At 36.9% G+C, this 17936-nt stretch overlaps 1 protein-coding gene across 3 annotated transcripts in view; it reads left to right on the top strand.

Annotated features, from left to right (window-relative positions):
• The window catches only part of KLF12 (Kruppel like factor 12), a 448745-nt gene that overhangs the window by 289339 nt on the left and 141470 nt on the right, over positions 1-17936 (top strand). For all 3 annotated transcript variants that reach the window (XM_003257441.2, XM_003257440.3, XM_030813489.1), the window contains exon 4: positions 130-676. In XM_003257441.2, the coding sequence (XP_003257489.1) occupies positions 130-676 (547 nt within the window). The remainder of the gene's footprint in view (positions 1-129; positions 677-17936) is intronic.

Raw genomic sequence — 17936 nt, 5'->3', positions numbered from 1 at the left:
TATTTGGAGAATGAGTAAATGTCCCATAGCAATAAGAGAAAAATTAATAAACATTCAGGTGGTAAGCCATGCATCGATAAAATGTGTGATAAACAAAGATAAATATATGTTCCATTTTTCTCCCCACAGTCTCCAAACGTCCACAACTATCCCGATATGGAAGCCGTTCCCCTGTTGCTAAATAATGTGAAAGGGGAGCCCCCGGAGGACTCGTTATCTGTAGATCACTTCCAAACACAAACTGAGCCAGTGGACTTGTCAATAAACAAAGCCAGGACGTCCCCTACTGCTGTTTCATCCTCCCCAGTTTCCATGACAGCGTCTGCCTCCTCACCTTCTTCAACTTCAACCTCTTCATCGTCTTCTAGTCGTCTAGCCTCATCCCCAACTGTTATCACATCAGTATCTTCAGCGTCATCTTCGTCAACAGTATTAACTCCAGGGCCCCTTGTTGCCTCTGCATCTGGTGTTGGAGGCCAGCAGTTTTTGCACATTATCCATCCTGTACCGCCTTCAAGTCCCATGAATTTACAGTCTAACAAACTGAGTCATGTTCACCGCATCCCCGTGGTGGTACAGTCGGTGCCTGTTGTCTACACAGCTGTAAGGTCACCTGGAAATGTGAACAACACTATTGTCGTGCCGCTTTTGGAGGATGGGAGAGGCCATGGCAAAGGTAAGAGACATAAACAAGCCTTGATTTATTTCAGCACTAGAGGTGACTTCATTTTTGCAGTGAACAAAACCTAAATTGTATACAAACACTACATCTAAAGAAGTTCTGTGTAGAGCAACATGGAGACACCAGCTGTTCAGCCTTAAGTAGAACACAGTTTAGAGGGAACTCACTCTATGTTTATGTAGGTATATGCTCCAGTTTTGCTTAGTGTATTTTTACTTACCATAGGTCACGTAATGTCAGAATTCAGATATCTAAGTTTGCAAAATAATACTTGCTTTGAAATGCTCTTCTTTAAGTCCTCAGTTGGAAAGGGCAATCTGTGGTGAACATAATTGCTTATGAAGTATAAATTACTGATTATGAATTGTAAATTTTTTAAGTAAATCCAGATATTTCTTTGTTGAGTTGTTCAGTTGGAATTTATTTAGGTGATAATAATATAGAATGTTGTGAAGTTGCATTGCCTGGAATCTAATCATTCACTTTTGAGCAACCTATAAATTAAGTTGCCATTAAAGTAATTCTAAAATTAGGTGTTTGACTATAATAGTATCATGTAGCTTGTGTTATTAACTTCTTATAAGGCCAAGTTATTATTTTAAGGAACAGGATGACTCAATATACTGGAAATATTTCAAGATGCAATATTAATATTCCCTTTTAGGGTAGAAGGCAGGAAGATAACTTTGCTACATGACTATGTGTAATCATCACTAGTTTTTTAATTAAATTTGATAGTTATGCGGCTGGTCATGAAGTTATATTCTACTGCTAAGTTCTTTTTTTCCCTGAATTTTACCAGAAGAAACTGTGATGGCATCATGCTTTTCTCTTTCTTCACTACCCGTGAATCTAAAAACCAAGCCACCCCTCAATAGAAATGCAAAATGCCCATAATCATTGACTTATTCCCTTTTAAAGTAAATACATATGTATGTACTTTGTCTTCAGAGCCTAGAAATAATGATGGATTAAGATTTATGTTGTATTACTTTTTGCTTTGACACTATATTACTACTGAGGCCTGTAATTAAAATATGATCGATGAGTACATAAAACACTGCCTTCTCATAAAATGCTAGTAAATATGGTTGTTTGGGTTCTTGTATGAGGTGGGAATAAATACATAGAAGTAACATTTGATTGTAAACTTACAGAAATTTTTACAGATATGAATTACAAAATTGTGCATTCACCATTAGCAAGGTATTGTTTTATCTGCAGTGAGTTTCTTCATCACACGTGAAATAAGTTTCACCTTCCTAGTTTAACCAAACTACAATCTGATGATTCAGAGCATACAGGCTTTTTACACTGCAAACTTGAGATGCAGACACTCATTGCTTACTTGATAATCTCTTTCTTTTGTTCTCTAATGGGCCAGAAGCTAGTCCCACTATTCTCTAGTGAAAACGTAGAGGAAAAAGAGGAATTAGGGAAACTTTTCATGGATTTTACCTGAGCCAAACCCTCTTTGATATTGCTGACACTTCTGATTGAACTGAACAAAATCAGATTTGAATAATAATAACATAACTGCAGGCCAAATCAGATATTTATTTTCTTTTACAATTTAGAAATGATATTGCAAATGTTTTAAGAATTCGAAATTAACAAGTAGCAAAACATTCAAAGTTGCATATTATCTATGTGTATATGTGTACATGATAGAGCCTAATCTTTGTAAAATAAGATAAAAATTATTTTATTATAGTTAATTAATAAAGATATTAATGTTGCTCATGACCTTTCATACCATTTTGATTCACTAATGAAAGAAAAGTGATTTTTTTTGTTTGCCATGATCATTTTGTGCGAGAGATTTTTATTTTAAAAGTATAATATATAAAGTAATATTGCTAAAATTTAATTTTCTGGAAAATGAATTGTTGCAGCAGAACTTTTAAGACTCATGCTATAATTTGCTCTCTACATGAGTATATTTGTTTCATGCATTATTTTTTACTCAGTAGTTTTCTCATATCAAGAATAAAAATTTAAGCATAAACCCCACAGATTGCTCTATGATCATTAGGAATATGAGATTTGGGATCAAGGATGTATGAATTAAAACCCTAGCTCTGTCACTTATACCTGTGTAAATGGGAAAGTTATTTAATCTCGCTAATCTTCATTTTTATTAGTGATAAAATAGGGATAATAACATGATCTAGCCTAGAAGATTATTGGGAAGATTAGGAACATAATGTATAGGCCAGGTGTGATGGCTCACACCTGTAATCCCAGCCCTTTGGGAGGCCGAGGTGGGCAGATCACGAGGTCAGGAGTTCAAGACCAGCCTGGCCAACATTTTGAAACCTGATCTCTACTAAAGATACAAAAATTAGCCAGGGGTGGTGGCGCACACCTGTGATCCCAGCTACTCAGGAGGCTGAGGCAGGAGTTGCAGTGAGCCAAGATTGTGCCATTGCACTTCAGCCTGGGCAACAGGGTAAGACTCTTATCTAAAAAAAAAAAAGAACATAATGTATACATGTCTGGCATCCATCAATTATCAGTAAATGATTGAAATTACTTATCTCTCCCAAAAAATACCAAAATCAATAATATTCAAAAAAACTTTTCTCTTTTTTATAAAAACAAGTATGGAGGAACAAAAACTTGAATTTTAAACAGAAAAACTACCTCAAGACATTGGTATGGAACTGCTTCTCAAAGTTTTTACAATAACAAATTATAAGGGATGAGAGTTTAGTGTGAGAAATTATCCGAGGACATCCCATATTTTCTATTTTTATTAGTTTATACTAAGTTTTTTTAATCACCATATTCTACAAATGTTGCTATAGCGTTTTATACTTTTTTATTGCTTAACTGATTAATTAGGTAATAGTAAAACTGTCTAGTGGAAGAAGCCTGCCTACCTCACAGAATGAATAAAGGAAAGGGCATTTCAGTAATTCCTCAATTCTTTGTTTAGCATATATGCAGCTGGGCACTGAGCCAGCAGTGAAGGCTGAGAGAATAAAGGGAGCCCCCATTTCCCTTCCTACTTTGGGTGTGTATTTCTGGTATGCATGAGCAAAGGAAAATACGATAGGGAAGTTGGATTTTCAAAATGCTAATAATAAAAATACAAAGTGTAACGCATAAATGTTGATGATTGTACTGGCTACTTTTAAAGTTGGTATAACGTATCTGGTCTCTGATAGAGAAATAGGTTACCCTACATGTCACATTACATGAAGGACTGTGAATGCGCACATCCGTCTAAGCTCACGTGTCCTGTCAGTTGAACCATTTGTCCTTTCAGCTGTCTATTGTGCATCTATCATTATCAGGCATTTTATTGACACCAAAGATACAGTGTTGGGCAAAGCAGATGTTGTTTCTGTCTCATAGTGCTTACAGTCTAATGAGAGCTACTAACTTTCCACGAAATAATCATAGAAACAAATAACTGATAATTGTGGACAGAGTTGGACTAAAATAGACCAGCCAGGGAGTTGCCCAGTGGAATGAGTTTAATTATAATCGCAAATAGAGAAAGCTGTATTTGACCAAAGTATCTTCATGTAGGATGTCATGTTCTAGGAAGACATGTATTTACTGTGATGCTCAGGGAGTGGCGAGGGTTTGGGAAGGGGTGGGGTGAAACTTCTGCAAGGGATGCTTGACTAAGGACAGAATGGCCTGAAAAGATTTTTTTAAAACTCCTTCGTGAGAAGTGTGAAAATGCCTTCTAGTGAAGCTAGAACCTCAGCGTTTCCAAGTGTGTAAAGAATAGTGATCTAAAGCAATGGCAGGTTGTCAGCTAGCACAGAACACCCTGACATCGCTATTGGGCCTTGGATATAATATGTGATATGAAGAAAAATGGAATGATGTCCTAGAAGGTACAGTAAACAAACATAATTTAGAATTGAGCTATGAGAGGGAGGATGTCAGGAAACGTCTCCTGAGGAAGACATTTTTCCACTTGATACATAAGGACGAGTAGCAGCCCCCCACAGTGGTGGTACTGGGAGGTGCAGGGTTCCCACATAGGAGAGTTTTGTTATTACGTTGGTGCAAAAGTAATTGCGATTTTTGTCAAAGGAATGGCATAAACTGCATTTACTCTTGCACCAGCCTATACTGTGGAATCTAAGACATGATATTTATAAACCGAACCCTAAAGGAATTATTTGACCTTACAAAGGAATTTAAGTACTTTTTGGATAAGTTTGTGGCACATTTCCTGGGAGACACTCATTAGCTTTCACCAATATTTAATAGAAGGAAAGCATTGAGCAAGCTTGCCCAACCCACAGCTGTGGGCTGTATGCAACCCAGGACTGCTTTGAATGAGGCCCAACACAAATTTGTAAACTTTCTTAAAACATTATGAGACTTTTTTGCAATTTTTAAAAACTCATCAGCTATCATTAGTGTTAGTGTATTTTATGTGTGGCTCAAGTTAATTTTTCTTCTTCAGTTGCGGCCCAGGGAAGCCAAAAGATTGGACACCCCTGGTATAGAGGGTCAAGACAGATCTCAGGCAAAGTTATTCTTGGTTCATTATTGCCTTGACGGAAGAGCAGGCACGTCTAAGATTCTCCTTCCTTCTGATAGGCAGTGTGCATTTACTTTATACCAACCACATTTCTAGGAATTGGTGTCCCAAAATGAGCAAGTCCCTACTGTCAGGGACCTTACATTCTAGTAGTAGTGACAGTTCGTGTGTATCAGATGCTACAAGTGCTGTGAAGACAAATAAGGCATGATAAGGGAGTTGGAAAATTAATAGGAGAGGGGCACAGTTTTAGGTATAATCAAGGAAGGCCTCTCTGAGAAGTAAGCTGTGTCAGTAATAACTGTGGAAGACCTTTGCAAAAAGAGAGAACTGCAGGTTCAAAGACTCTGAGGCATGAGTGAGTATGGCCTTTGTGAGGAGGAGCTGCTAGGAGGCTGGTGGAACTAGAGAGGCTTGAGTAGGGGGAGGGGAGGGGAGGGTAAATGAAGGATCTGGCAGGTTCCCAAGGCAATGCTGTACAGTCTTTGGTTTTGTTTTAAATATGTTGGGAAGCCACTGGATTCAGAATGAACAGGAGGGTGACATGATCTGTTTTGCCTTTTACAAAAATCGTTGAACCACTGCATGCTGTAAAGAATATGGGGAAGGAGCAGAACTAGGAAGAACTAGTAAGGGGGACTATTGCAGTGTGGGTCAGATGGTGGGATATGAGGGAAGGAGAGGAAGTAAGGACGACTTCTAGGTTTTTGCCTGAGCTATTGTTCTCTACTAAGATGAGCATAGTGGGGTTGAGAGAGGAATTCCCTTTGGGACGTGTTAAATCAAGCCTGTTCCACATTTTGATAGAGCTTGAGATGGAAGTTGGGTGGGTGAGCCTGGAGCTCAGAGGAAAGAGGAGACAGATTTGGAGAAATAAAATTTGGGAATCACTAGGGATCATCTCAGGAGAGCCAAATGGAGAAGGAGAAGCATGGAAGACTGGACACTTGAGCATTGTGAGGTTAGAAAGTGAAGAGGGATGCAACAGTCAGCATGGAGACCCATCTGTTCATGAGGAAAGTGGAGTAATGTTTAAGAGAATGCAGGTGGAGCGTGTTTTCAAGAGCAGCTTGTTAATGGTATCAAATGCTGCTTAGGGGCCAAATAAAATGAGGACTGAGAATTGTGGATTTGGCGAGGGAGTGTTCATTGTTGACACTGACCAGCAGTGTGTCAGTGGAATGGTGGGGACAAAAGACTGCCTGAAGTAAGTTGGTGTTCAGTTGGGAGGTGAGGAAGAGGAGATTGAAAGTCTAGATAGCTCTTTGGAGTAGTTTTGCTTTAAATAGTTGTAGAGAAATGGAATGAGAGCTGGAGAGGCATTTAGGTTCTCAAAGGAGAGGTTTTAAAAGAAGGAGCTAGTATAGCAAATTTATATGCCGTCAGGAATAGTCCTACATCATTATCTTCTGTTTTTTGTATTTCCTTTCATTTTCCATTATGTACCTTTTTCCTAACAATTTTGTCAACATAATAAATAGACTTTAGAATTCAGATTAATTACTGCAAGATGCAGGTATGTTTACAGTACAATAGAAGCAATAACGTGCAATTAAGGATTTTGCTTCTATAATTCTTCCTGCTTTAGAATTGTCCATTTTCAACTCTTTACTGGATTATTAGCAAATAAATAAAAATAAAAGTAAAATTTGAGTTCCATTGATAATTATAAAAACGATACCAGAAATTATATAAATATAAGATCAACATTTTTTCTTCATTGTCTAGTGGAATGTGCAGGATAACTGAAAATAAACCATGAGTCCAAAATAATCATTTTGTCCTTTAAAGGCATTTTTTTACATTTAAACATTAATAGGTATTACATTTTAGAAATTCAAGATACATAGAAGGTAATGTCAGACAGGTGTGGTGGCTGATGCCTGTATTCCCAGCAATTTGGAAGGCCAATGCAGGCAGATTGCTTGAGCTCAGGAGCTCGAGATGAGCCTGGGAAACATGGTGAAACCTTGTCTCTACCAAAACTACGAAAAAAAAAAAAAGCCAGGTATGGTGTTAAGCACCTGTGGTCCCAGGTACTTAGGAGCCTGAGGTGGGAGGATCACTTGAGCCCAGGAGATGGAGGTTACAGTGAGCTGAGATCACACCACTGCAGTCCAGCCTGGGTGACAGAGCCAAATCCCATCTTAAAAAAAAAAAAAAAAAAAGTTAATGTCATAGCCAAATAAAGATCTGGGGAGTAAAAAACAAAAGGACGCATCTCCTCTGTTCTATACCTGAGCCAGTTCTTTCTCCATGTTGATGGAGGAATAGGTAACCTTGGTGCCTGGGAGTGAGACTTGAGCAAGGACGTGATTGATTAGTGGCTTTGAAACCATCAGGGCCTGCAGAAGCCTGGTACAGCCAGGTGGGTATTTTACTTTGCCCAATTTTCTTTGCTAACCGCTATCCTTGCCTTCTTTATTAACTTATGTAGATTCTGTGCTATTTCTCCCCTTTCCCTACATTTCTGTCTTTTCCTTAACCACGCAAAAGCAATCAAATGTCCAGATGACGGTAATAAAATAGATTGCTTGAAGAAAAAGAGCCCAGCTCTGGTTTCCTACCATCCCACATTTTCTTTCATGCAAATTTAACACCAGCAGCAGAGTCTACCAGCATTTTAGCAAAATATATTTATTACATTAAGACTTTTATTGAAATAGCGTCATACTTGAAAAAATAACTTATTATAGGTCCAAATGCATTATTTCTTATTAAAATAATTGTGTGTTTGGATCCTTGAGTATGAAGTACTTTTCCCAAAATACCTGAGTAGAACATGTTGATACTGCTGTTAAGAAACCAATCCAATTTGGGTGTGCAATTTCTTTGGTCTCCTCCTTTTAAAGAATGTTGCTTTCTTACTATATTTAGACACAGACACACGGTGAAGAATCCTCCAAAAATATGTTATTTTCATAGGATCCATTCAGGAGTTTCAAAGGGATATGGCTGTAAACTAATTTGAAATACACCCCATTTTCTTCCTACAGGCTGTTGCTTTTCTCGGCAACCTATAGAAAGAAGCCACAAGCGTATTTTTAGTCTCATGCTGGTTATATTTGTGAAAGAAAATATAGTCATCGCAGAGATTGCTGCAAAACTCATTGGGCGTTGTGACCTTAGGTTCTGTCCCATTGATGCAACTGGAGTTTATTCCCATGGAACTTCCCATTTCAGATCTCAGTGTTTCACTAATTTTCTTCTGTCGCCAGCTTTCTCACTTGTTGGTGTCTTTGTTTCAGGTCATGAATCCTTCCTGTACTCAGTTGTTAGAGACTTCTTTCATGTCACAGACTCACTTCTGTCTACCTTACGTGACTGTCCTCTTTTGTTCACCATTTGGTGGAATCCTGGCGTCACCCATCCATATGACAGAATAGTCCTAGATAGCTGACCTGTGATTATGTGTGAAGTTATCTTTGCTTCCCTTGATGAATTGATTCTGTTCACTCTTAAGTATGGTGACTACTAGCCATAGGTTAATTCTTCAATTTAGAATTTGATTTTTATAACAAACTAGCCAGTTACTTATGGTCTTTACTTTTTTAATGTTGTTTATTGGGAAATGGGACTGGAATATTGCTGTTTTTTGGTTTATGGTTATTAAATATAGGCTTCGATAAGACTTGAGTGTTTCACTCTTATGGCAAAACAAAGATAGGAGCTTGTTAAATAGTGAGAGAAAGGCAGGCAGCCCATATTTATGAAAAATTGAATTTTCACTGTGAGTTCAGAACCCTTTTTTTTCCTACAGATACATTGGTGATTTGTGGTTTATTTTTACCTGATTTTCAACATGGTAGAAACTTACCTGCATTTTTTCACTTCTGGGCATGCACAAGAGGTTGAATAGATTCCATCAAAAAAATTGGCTTCTTACGCTCTTGTTTATCTGAAATGCCTACAATCTGTCGATTCCGCTGCTTCATCTGGCATAGACTGGGATAGTTCTAAGATTCGATGATAATAACTGGTGCAAGGAGGAGACAGAAACTGTCTGTATTGTTCTAAGGGAGCTAGCAGAAAAGAGAAAACTCTAAGCTCCTCATAGACTGTCAAATGCCCAGAAATGAGTTTAATTAGCTCCCCCCACCTCCCTGCATTAAATAGTAAATAAAAGTTTAAAGGAGAAAGGAGGAAGAGGAGAAGATATGGATACCAGGGACGGTTCATTTTAAAAGGTAGATGTTACTTAAGGAAGTGAAGATAAAGAGGACAGTCAAATCCATTTGTTAGGTAAAGCAGCTAAAGCAAGAAGATGTTTAAAAAATGGGCTTTGTTTTCATTTCATTATAAAGTGATATTAGGTGCTACTGAATAAGGTAACCTGGCACACTATTTTATTTATTAGGTCAAGTTTCTCCTGTAATAAAAAAGACCTAGTTTATGTTTAAAGAAATACTTCTATGATTAAATTACATTTTACTGGTAAAGTATTCTAATGTACTCTACGTATTTACTTTTTCACCAAACCTGAAAAGTTTTCTCTGATAATATTTAGTACATTGAATATTACATATTGGATTTTGATGTGTAATATCTTTTAGATCCCCTGTGAATAGTTCTATTTAAAAAAAACTCATTTTTTCTATCCTGGAATTATGTTCTTATTAAATATGCTTCTGATTTCATATAGTACAAGTGCTGTTATACTACAAGGGAATTCTTATTCTACATAGTAGATTGCAAGTATTTGTAGAATTATTTTGGCATCTATACTTACTGTAAGAAATACATAAATATATGAAAACATATTTAGTAAATAGACGCCTTTTCATTAGTAGGAACAAATGAAAGAAGGAAGAATATAAGATCCAAGAGGGAAACTTAGTCTTAGAATCATTACCAGCACTGTTTTAAATTGGCTTTTTAATAATTTACAACTCTGTGGCTGTGGTTTCTGTTTCCTGTTTTTTTCTTACTCCCTTAATAATTCTTTTTCTGTTCCAGACTGTGTTACTATTTTCTCAGCTCTTTCACTCTGCCTATTTTCCTTTGTTAATGGGGAATTTGATTAACTGGGTATTCTGCTTTGTATTCTTTAGAAAACAACTAATTGATATTTGTCTTTCTATCCACTAAATAAAAAAGAGCTACCGATTTACTGGGTGATAATCACATACTCAATTCTTTCTCCAGCCACCTTAATGTAGGGGAAATGCTACTTTGATCATTGGCCAATTGTATGTGTTTTTCAAGACCAGGCAGCTTCACCTTCTTTTTTTTCTTTTAATAATTAGTTCATTTATTCAACAAAATGTTTTATAGGCAATTTACAAGGCCAGGAATATCTCCCAGTCCTAGCTGTGGCACTTAAAGAAATTGTTTTTAAAAGCCAGCTCTAGTTTACAATAGACTAAAATGATGATCACACTGGGGGTCATTTCTGGTTGGGTATCAGTTTAGTAGCTCACAATGAGTTATTTTAAATAAATGAAATAGAATGGAGTAGGTTGAAAAGTATCTGAGAGTGTCACCCAAATAAATGTTATTCCATGAAACTTTTGTTCATTAACTTATTTACATATATGCAAATATGGTACTGTGGGCAGGGGGTGTCTATATATACTGGTCATGCTGAAATACATATTTCTTACTGTGGTTCCTGTCCAAAAAGTTTCAGAGAGACCCCACTGGATCTCTCCCCGCTTTCACTCAGCCCCGTTCTCTTTTCCTTGCCCTTTCTGCACCTGCCTTTCAAAGTACCCTCCTCAGTTCTAACACCTTTTTTCTCTCACCTTCCCTCCATTTTTCTGTCTTCTTCCTTTTCTCAGTTGTTTTTCTCTGTCTCCCTCCACTCCTCACCATTCTACCTTTTTCTGAGTCTTTATTTTTCTCTTTCATATCAACCAAATCACCTTTTCCAGAAGTCATGTAATATGGAACCATGAGACCTGTAATGAAAATGACAGTCTTTGTATTGCCATCTAGTGGCAGAATTGTAGAATGACATGAACTGAAAGACACAAGAACTCTACGTAATCTAATTATTTTTTCTACCATGCCCCTAATTATTTTTTCTACCATGCCCCTGGATTTTCCCAACTAGTTTAGTGTTGTAAGACAGTGTGGCGAATATGACCCTTTTAAGTAAAACTCAAACCTGAATTCGAGACCTAAGTTATCTACTTTGTTTTTAGACTTCGAGCGTATGAAAGTTTTTTAGGACTATATTTGATTTGGGCCAAAAAAAAAATAAAGGTTTAACTTCTACCCACTTATCCCACTTCCTATCCTGTACATTTGCATGTGACTCTATTCAGTGGAAATAAAAATGCTGCATTCTGTGTATCTGTGCTTAGTGTTTTTTAAAACTATGGGTTAGGTTTGTTGGCTAAATGGAAGCATATGTATGGCAACTTGTGTGCTACTAGGAAGTTTTGCTGAGAGGTGAACCCACTGAGCAAGGATACCAGTGCCCTAGAAGGTCATAGAGAGAAAATAAAATTAAAATGGACCAGGCACAGTGGCTCACGCCTGTAGTTTCAGCACTTTGGGAGGCTGTGGCGGGTGGATCACTTGAGGTCAGAAGTTCGAGACCAGCCTAGCCAACATGGCGAAACCTTGTCTCTACTAAAAATACAAAAATTAGCCGGGCATGGTGGCATAGGCCTTGTAATCCCAGCTACTTGGGAGGCTGAGGCACAGGAATTGCTTGAACCCAAAAGGCAAAGGTTGCAGTGAGCCAAGATCATACCACTGCAGCCTGGCATAGGAAATGGAATGAGACTCTGTCTCATAAAAGTAAAATAAAATAAGATAAAATGAAAATAAATACAATGGACAGTTACGTCTTGGGACAGAAAGAGTTCAGGAAAACAGAATGTAGGAAAACTTAGTAAAACTGAGAGAACTAGGAATAGCCCTTGGAGAATTCATCAGATAAACTGCCTTTTCAAACACTAGGGTCTTAGGAGTTCAGTAGGAGCATGGTAGAATTAGAAGAAGGGTAATTCTTTGCTAGGTATATGGGTTTCTCAGTTCTTTGGGGAGAGAAAGATCTAGCAGGACTTGGGTAACCTATAGTAAGAATAAGCTCCTCTGCTAAGAACTGTGGTGCTTATATAATGTGGTTTATATTGTTATAAATCCTCATTTGTAAAATAAAGAGGTGGTGGTGGGGGGGAGGTGTTCTCCCTGAATTCTACACTAAAATTTAAGCTCCATGAAAGTACCATTTAAGCCTCATTAGCTAATATTTCCCCAACATCGTGTTTGACACTAGTAAATGCTCAATAAATATTTATTGAAGAGATGGATGAAGAAATGAATGCATTAATGTGGGAAACACTGCAGGAACAGTGTTTTGTGTGAGATGCTTAGGAATGCTGTGTGGCCAGTGTAGACGTGCAGTCCTGAACCCTGACCGTCGAATAAACCTTCCCCTGGTGAAATAGAAGGCTGCCCAAACATGATGTGTAACCAGCAAGCCTCCGCACATCCTCACATCTACCTCACATACTATGCCTCCCTCTCAGTCTGTTGCCATTCCACCAAATACATCTCACGTCCCAGCCATATTGCATGGCCCTTCAGGTGACATTCTACCTTTATCCACGTAGAAAGCAAAGGGAAGCCTTTTCTTTCTCTGACAGAAGATCTGGTTCAAATGTCTTCTTTTCTGAAACAGTACATAACAAATTGTAAGGCAATTCATATACCACCACCACCCCCCCACCACCCCCACAAACACACACACATCATCTTTTCTCATTGCCTTACTGCCTTATCCAACATCTGACACACAATAAACACTCAAGTGCAGAATGAGTGAATACCATCCCCAAAACAGTTGCTGTGGTATGTCAATCTGTAGTTGTCTGGTGTTCTTGAATACATTGTTTCTGCTGTTTTCCCTAGTTGTTTTATTTTGTAGCATTTAATATTAAAGAATAATGTTTGGTGGTACCTTATAGATACTTGATGTGATTTAGGTTTTAGTAGTTTCTGGAGATGAACTCCTGTGGGTAAGAAATATTCTTTGGGCTTCCAAACAGTCTTAATACATAGATATTGCTGTATGAAAATTATAGTCAGTTCTTATTTATTCTTTTACTCTCAGGTAAAATATTTTACCTGTGAAACTAGGATAACTAATAGCTTTGATTGGATCCAGGCAATTAATAGAATCTGCTAAGTTTCTTATATAATAGTGACGCCAATTTCATTTCCCACTCAGGGTGAAACAAATTATGCCTCCTACCCCACTGCAGTTAACTGCATCAGCATCATGATGCCATAAAATCTGAAAACTGTGGAGTGTGGGTAATCCCACTACAAATTGTAATAAAAATTACCTCTCCAGACTCTATATTCTCTCCATTAAGTTCATAGACAGTGTCTCTTTGTACATAAAGTTTTATGAAATAAATCGACCATTTTTCCTGTCCTTACCAGGATAGCAAGCTGTTTTGATTTAAAAGCTGATAATGGTACAATCAGTTTTTGGTGTTTGTAGAGCATTTTAAAAGCATAAATTTCCTTTAACAAACCTTAAGTAGAAGGGAAATGCTACTTTGCTACTTTTATTTGTACTACAGAGTTAAATATCTCTCTGTGAGAAAGAATAAATGATGTATTTAGCATGGTGGGCCCATTTGTTGCATCCATAAAACAAAGATTTGGTTTCCCTCCTCAGATCTCTGATCTTAAAAATGTATTAAGTAAACCGCAGCACGAATCTAAAATAGCTTTGTCTGAATTGTTTCCAGTATTCTGTGTTTAGAAGGAATTTTCAATTTCTTGATTGCTTTTTTGTCTCTTCTGTGCTAAATCCAAGGGCTCCCTAATCATGTCCCGTGTGGCCTTTGTCAGACGGGAATGTTGTAAATCAGTCCTCTATAAACAGAGACCTTTTAAACAGAGGAAACCTTCTAGAGGCCTAGGTTGTAAATCTCCAGAGAACATGAACTAGCTCTGGAGGCAGTCTTATGTTATAATGAAGGGAGAGTAGTTGGCATTTGAGGCGAAAGTTGGAGAAGCGTAAAGCTTTGGTACTCAAAGTAGGTAGGAGTGTTTCAGACCAGGAAAAGAGTAAATAATGAGAGTAGAGAATGGAGGGCACACAAAGAATAAAGAATACTGTGCTTGTACTGGAAAGTAGCCCATGAGGTCACCTCTCACACAGATACTGCATATGGTACAAAATATGTTGCCTACATTATATGTACTCTATGTTACTTATAGGAAAGGACTCAAGATCCTCCCTCTTTCAAAGCGTTTTAACTCTTGGCTTGGATATATTTGTTATGTTCTTTGTGAATATAATTTTCTAACCACATAAGTAGAGAATAGCAAATAAAAATGCAAAGAAAAATAAGTGATAGGAATATTTCTCAATCGTTATTTTTATGACTTGGGTTCCCCAAAATGTCTTCTCAGTAGATTTTTATGGATGCCCAATAGCCACAAAATTTTGTAGCACTTCTCTTTCTGTAGTTTTCGTTACTGAAAGAAAATAGATCTACTGATTTTGCATTACCGGTTTATAGATGCCGAATACCTCCTGAGATTCTCATCTGCCAATTCCCTTCCCAAATTAGGAAACTCCCTTTATCTGTAGGGGCACTGAGGGTAAAAAAGTGGCAGCCAGCAAAGAAGATGTCAAAATTATTATTAAAACAAGAACTTGAATAATTGCACCAAGGTCTTTCTGGATGGGAGCAAACAGGCTAACACGGCGCTTTAGTCCTTGGAGAGAATACTTTATTACAGCGTAATAATTGCTTTTGAAATAATGACCATTAGTAATGAAAGAAAGGTTAAATTATCATCAGTCCATTTGAAAAAGGCAGCAAAGTATGTAATAAATCTTGTAAATATATTTATTAAAAATCATTTAAATAATATTAAATAACCTTTATTGAGTGCTTATATGTTCTTTCTGCTTCACATATGTTATCTTTAAGCCTGACAATAACCAACATATAGATATTATTGTCAGTCTTTTGCAGTGAAAAACTAAGACTCATGTCGCTTTCTGTACCACTTATAAGGGCACAGCTTAAGAGTGGTAGAGCCTTGAATTAAATCAGAATTTCTAAATACTCCATAGCCATTTTGCTGTACTTAGGCTTGATGCTTTAAAAAGTATGCCTTAATTATCTAGAGAATGTGTCAGTTTTAAATATCCAATTCCATAATTCCTCAAATTAGGTGGCATTATGTTTTTAAATCATTTAGTTTTTTGACAAGGATTAAAATTTATTATATATGAAATCTATTCTGTATGTAAAATAAGTACGTGTGTGTGTGTGTGTATGAATTGTGTGAGGTAATTCCATGTTGCTAAATATTGATATTATAGTACTGTATCGTGTATTTTCATTTCTTTAGCATCCTGCAGCCTGAAAAACAACAGCCTTAAGCTGTAGGTTAACATTTCTAGGTGCAGGGAAATTTTGTCAAAGTGTGGTTCACTGCGTTTCAGAGATCGACATCCATGTCATTTTTAGACATATCTGGCCCCTGCCTAGAGCTCTTTTGAGCAGGGAATTGGTTAGAAAGATATATACAACACAGACACGCCTGTTCTATCTTGCCTCGTTGTGGTAGTAGTAATTTTCTGGAAAACACAAGGGAAAACTACAAAAATAAAGACACGGCCAACATTTATTATTACTGTTATAATTATATTTATTTTTCATAGATTAATGAGTTCAATAAAATTCTGAGCACTAGCCAATAGCTAATAATCATTATAACATTACAGTTTTAGAATTATCCAAGCTTATATAGCAGATGTTCAGAAATGCCTTCATCAAAATTGGAAAATAAATTCAATAAAGTGTGTGTTTGGTTATGGAGAGTAGCTTCATAGTAAAATCTGGCATTTTCCAGTTTTTGTTCAGTGTCTTTTCAGAGCCATATAGTATCTTTTATGTTTTTGTAGTTCTCTATTATTTATTAAGTTTATCAAAGAGTAAAAGATCTTGCATGCTGTCCAAAATGTGTTGGTATCATGATATGTCATAGGAAGTATTTTCTATCACATTCTGGAAGTCATGGTTATAATAGATCATTACCCATTTATCATCTAACGAATGAGCGCTCGCTGATGATGCACTACTTAGTGGCATTATTGTGCCCATTGGTATAATCTACAGTAATCAAGATAGTATAACCTCCAATTATGTGTTTTATTATCTCATTATCCGCCTTGCAACTGATGCAACTATTAACAAGCACATTTCTTGCCTGTCTTGGCCAATTGTGATTAATAGTCACCATGATAAGTCCTTCATACTTAAAATGAACCTCCTTTCAATCATAATTTACACTAGTTTTAACTATATAATTTTGTGTGATCTGATATAAACAGAGGATTACAGTTTTGTCCATTTATAAGTCTAAATAAGCCACTGAATGGTTTATAACTATTTTTCAGTATTGTGTTCTATATTTATAATTATAATGAACGTTGAGAATGCAATCATCCTTAATAGCAAGAGTAAGCCACCACAGACTTTCTTAGCATTATTTATTCATTCCATACCTTATTCCAGAAAAGATACAGGGGAGCTCAGCCATATTATTACTATTCAGTCAGTAATTTGGCCAGTTGTTATTGTTCAGGCAGTCAGAATTTGCAGAGGCCTTGCATATTTGTAAGTTTCAGAATGCAGTGTCCATCTGATACCCGGGCATGTTAGAATATGCTCAGAGAAGAACTTGGTACTGGACCTTATTTATGCATCTATATATAAATATAAATGCACATATACAGAGACAGATACACGTGGACATGTATATATTTTTATTAAAAAATGATAACACCTAGAACTTTATAAACCAAATGAAACTAGTTGACTTGTTATAAAACTCTTGGATTTTATTCTCTATCTTATAACATCTCAGTGAGAAAAATATCCTTATTATTCAAACAGATATGTTGATTACGGTACTGATTTATTTTGTTTGTTGCTCTCTGACTCATCTGTCAAAACTAAATAAAATTTGGCCTGCCAGATTCAAAAATTAAGATTTCTTTTTTAAATTTTAATCTCCAATTTTTCAACCTTTTGCTTTACCCAGGAATTGTGCAGTGTATTTCTTTCCATTCACTTATTCATGTGATTAATACACATTCATGATTTAACCACATGCACAACGTACAGTACCCACAATACACTCACAGTCAAATGGATAAAGCAGACACAAAAGCCACAGTGAGACAAGCTCTGTAATCCAGTGAACCCAGGCCCACAGAGGTGGATTGCAAAGGAAGAGGGGCAGTACACTTGGTGGTGGTGTTGGGTGGCGGTGAGGTGTGGTTATCACTTCAGGAGAATGCTGTTTCTCAGAAGAAAGTATTAGTTACATTCTCTGTGTAACAATGGAGGAAAGGAAGGGCACTTTTTAAAAAATGCACAGTCTTGGAAATACAAAAGGGCATACTGTATCCTGGTAGATAGATTCGACAAGTAGATAGGCTGGTATTGTTCAAATGAAAAGTACTTAAAAGAAATGGAAATGAAGCTTAAGGGCAGTATTCATGTATGTAGTTATCACAGACCTTCTGGGCCAAGCTAACGATTTATTTACTGAACTCTACAGGGAAGCATAGGAAACTTGGAAGTAGATGGGATTTAACATGGTAACATTAAAATTTGGGGCATGAAGGGTTGAATGTATTGAAAATAGAGGGAGGGAGACTATTTCGGGAAGCCAGGTGAGAATTCCTGAGAGCCTGGGCAGGGCGGTGTGAATGGAAATGTGATAGAATTTGTTGGC

This window comes from Nomascus leucogenys, chromosome 5, assembly GCF_006542625.1.
Source record: "Nomascus leucogenys isolate Asia chromosome 5, Asia_NLE_v1, whole genome shotgun sequence".
Lineage (NCBI taxonomy): Eukaryota > Metazoa > Chordata > Mammalia > Primates > Hylobatidae > Nomascus > Nomascus leucogenys.
Note: the sequence above shows the minus strand (reverse complement) of the source record. Positions and strands in the feature narration are given on the sequence as shown.